The sequence below is a fragment of the Belonocnema kinseyi genome, chromosome 4, assembly GCF_010883055.1.
Source record: "Belonocnema kinseyi isolate 2016_QV_RU_SX_M_011 chromosome 4, B_treatae_v1, whole genome shotgun sequence".
NCBI classification, from domain to species: domain Eukaryota; kingdom Metazoa; phylum Arthropoda; class Insecta; order Hymenoptera; family Cynipidae; genus Belonocnema; species Belonocnema kinseyi.
In genome coordinates, this window is record NC_046660.1 from 18737315 (window position 1) to 18740461 (window position 3147).

Sequence of the window (3147 nt, forward strand, 5' to 3'; positions counted from 1 at the left end):
AAAAGATTTAAAACAAATTTGATTCATCAAGATTCCTAGGAAAATTATATATGATTTTTTACTTAAGAAAATTAATTTTGATAGAATATTTTAAAAGATTTCTGAAACTGTATAAAAATAATCTGGACTTTTTAAAGAATTTTTGTAATTTTGCAGGATTTATTAAACATTTAGAAAAATTTGAATAATTTTGAAAAGATTTAAAAAATAATTAAAAATTTGAAAATATTTCATAAAAATAAAATAAAATGTACATTTTTTTAGATTTTCTAGTAAAAACTTGAATTTCTTTAAGAATTTTGAAAGATTTCAATAAAATAACTTTTTTTAATTCCTGAAAATATTTGTAATGATTTTATTTTTTAATAATTAATTTTTAAAGACTTTTTAAAAAGATTCTATACTTTTTAGTTGATTACTAAAAATTAAAAGACAAATCTGGAAGATTTTAAGGCAATTTTTTAATTTTTAAAGATTTTTTCAAGTTTTAGGAAAAATTTTAGTGAGTTCAAAAGATACTTTGGAACTCTTAAGATGCGAAGAGATTAAAATTTAATAATATTTAAAAAAATTTTTTTGAAACTTCTAAAATATTTCGAAACAGAATGAGAAGATTTTTTTAGAATTTTAAAAGGTTTCAAAAAAATGACAATTTTTTTTTAATTCGTGGTAAAAATTTTATTGACTTTTTTGAATCATTAATTTTTAAAGACGTTTTAAAAATATTTCTAAAAATTTCCAGAAAAATTTGGAAGATTTAAGGCCATTTTTTCATTTTGAATTTTTTTTCTAAATGATATGAAAATTTTTGTCATTTCAAAAGATACATACTGAGGCTTTAGACGCTTTTAAGAGATTAAACATATTTCTAAACTTAAAAATGTGTCCAAAAATTAATAAGTATTTTAAAATTTCTTTTAAAATTTTAAAAGCTAATGAGATTTAAAATCAAATTTAGATTTTGGCATATTTTAAACAAGAAATTATAAGGATTTTAAATATGTTGGAATTAAAAAAAAAACTTAATTTATTAAGATTTCTAGAAAAATTAAGAATGATTTTAAATTTTGATAAAATTATCAAATTAAAAATATTTAAAGACTTGAAAATATGTCTGAAAATTAATAAAATATTTGTAAATTTTGTTTAAAACTTGTAAAAGTTGATAAGATTAAAAACAAATTTTAGATTTTTGAAGATTTCGAAAAAAAATTCAGAAGATTCTTACGATTTTTAAATGAATTCAAGAGAATAAAAATTTTGTTAATCTCTGGAAGAATTTCTTATGATTTAAAGAAATGTATGTCTAAAGAAAATTTTAAAAGATTTTTAACTTTTCAAGAGATTTCTAAAAAATCGCAAGAAAAATCCTGAAGCTTTTAGAGCAATTTTTTAATTTTGAATAATTTTTCTCATTTTCAGGAAAAATTTCAAACAGTTCAAAAGATACTGAGAAGATTTATTTGAAGAGATTAAAGATATTTTAAAACATAAACATGTGTTCGAAAATTAATCAAATATTTTTTAATTTTTCCGAAACTTCTAAATTTCTAAAATATCTTTTAAATTAGCTCAAAATTTTGTAAAATTTGAATTTCAGGAAAAATTTTATTTAGATCAAACTAAAAACAAACTGTCAATGTGATAAGGACAAATTGCAAACAGCCTCTGTACTTTTACTAATACATAACAATATAAACAACCATTTATTTTTATTTGGGAACTGAAATTTATATCAAAAAATGAAAATTACTCTACCAAATAAAGAAATTAATGAACCTTACTGTACCGTAACAATGTCCGAACCAGAAAATCAGGAAACTAAAATTCTCGAAAAGCAAGATACTTTCCCCTCCTATTGGTTTTTTCTCCTAGACCGCCGGTATCATCTTAAAATCCGAGCGCGGGAAACCCCCCTCGTGAAATTTGAATGACCCATCTTTTCCAAGATGGCGCCACCCAATGAACCGGACTCTCCGTTCAACTCGCGCTCTCATTGGTCCCGAGTGACTCCGCAGCCTCGCTCGTCAGCATGCCTCTCAAAGGAGGCGAGCCGTCACGCCGTCACACAAAAGCAAGATGGAGGATCTCGCAGTCGAAGTATGCGGCGAAAACGGAGCATATTATAAGGTTCGTTCTGTGAAAAGTATACAAAAAGTCGGGTAAAACGACATCGCCTCAGGTGGCCGAATCTACGGGGCGCGAGACAGTTGTAAAATGACAGAATCGACGCTTGTACTTTGCGGAAGCGCGGCCCTCAAAAGTTCGCGAGGTAACGCGGCTTCCTTCGACGCCATGTCTCATTTGACAGGGCGTGATTTTCGTTTGCGTCCTGAAACCTTCGTCCTAACCCTCGTCCTCGAGCACCAGGAACCTTCCGCTGTTATTTTTTCTGTGCAAATAAAATATCCCTCTCTGATGTTGCGATCCCCCGAACTTCGATGTCGGCTCTGTCGTTCTGCTAGTAAATCACTCACTGACTCATGAGCTCTTCAACTGTATGTATTTTTCCTTTCAGGCCTTTGTCACCGATGTTTTCGAAGAAGAGGTCTTGGTAGCGTTCGAAAATGAGTAAGTTTTTTCCGATTTCTCTGAACGAAGTAGGGTCATTCTCCTTCGACGTCGGAAGTCGGAAGTATTCCGAAATCCGACCGAGAGGAATGATAGATGGCTTGATAGAAATAGAATCATGTCTCGTATTTTTCGATCTCTTCGACATCCGACAATACGAGATCTGGAATTATTTCCTTGTCATTCACGTGTCTCTTCATTTCAACGGACGAATTTGATGATTTTGAGAAATTTGGGTAATATTTAACTGACCTTCAAACACTCGGATTTGCAATATTAATTTTTGAGAGATTGATTTAGTTGTTTTCTTATTTTTATTGCTTTTCAGAATGATTGTATTGATTGAGAGTATTGAGTTTCATCGCTATTTGCGTTGTAGTTTTTTTTTGCATCATATTTTGTAAAAGTTGCACTTCCTGCCGATTTATTGATATAATTATTTATTTAATTTAGTTGTTTTTGTATCGTATTAACATTTAGCAGATTTTTTAATAATTCGGAACATTAAATTAAAGTTTCAAGAAAAAAAGTTTATTTTTAAACAAATTTTCAATTTAAAAAAAATTCTCAAAGAAA

The 3147-nt window shown here is 28.3% G+C and overlaps 1 protein-coding gene across 10 annotated transcripts in view; it reads left to right on the plus strand.

Annotated features, from left to right (window-relative positions):
* Positions 1–2033: 2033 nt before the first annotated feature.
* Positions 2034–3147, plus strand: part of LOC117170680 (synaptic functional regulator FMR1) — a 96604-nt gene continuing 95490 nt past the window's right edge. For all 10 annotated transcript variants that reach the window (XM_033357625.1, XM_033357628.1, XM_033357626.1 and 7 more), the window contains exons 1-2: positions 2034–2130; positions 2519–2571. In XM_033357625.1, coding sequence (XP_033213516.1) covers positions 2080–2130; positions 2519–2571 — 104 coding nt within the window. In that variant the 5' untranslated portion in view covers positions 2034–2079. The remainder of the gene's footprint in view (positions 2131–2518; positions 2572–3147) is intronic.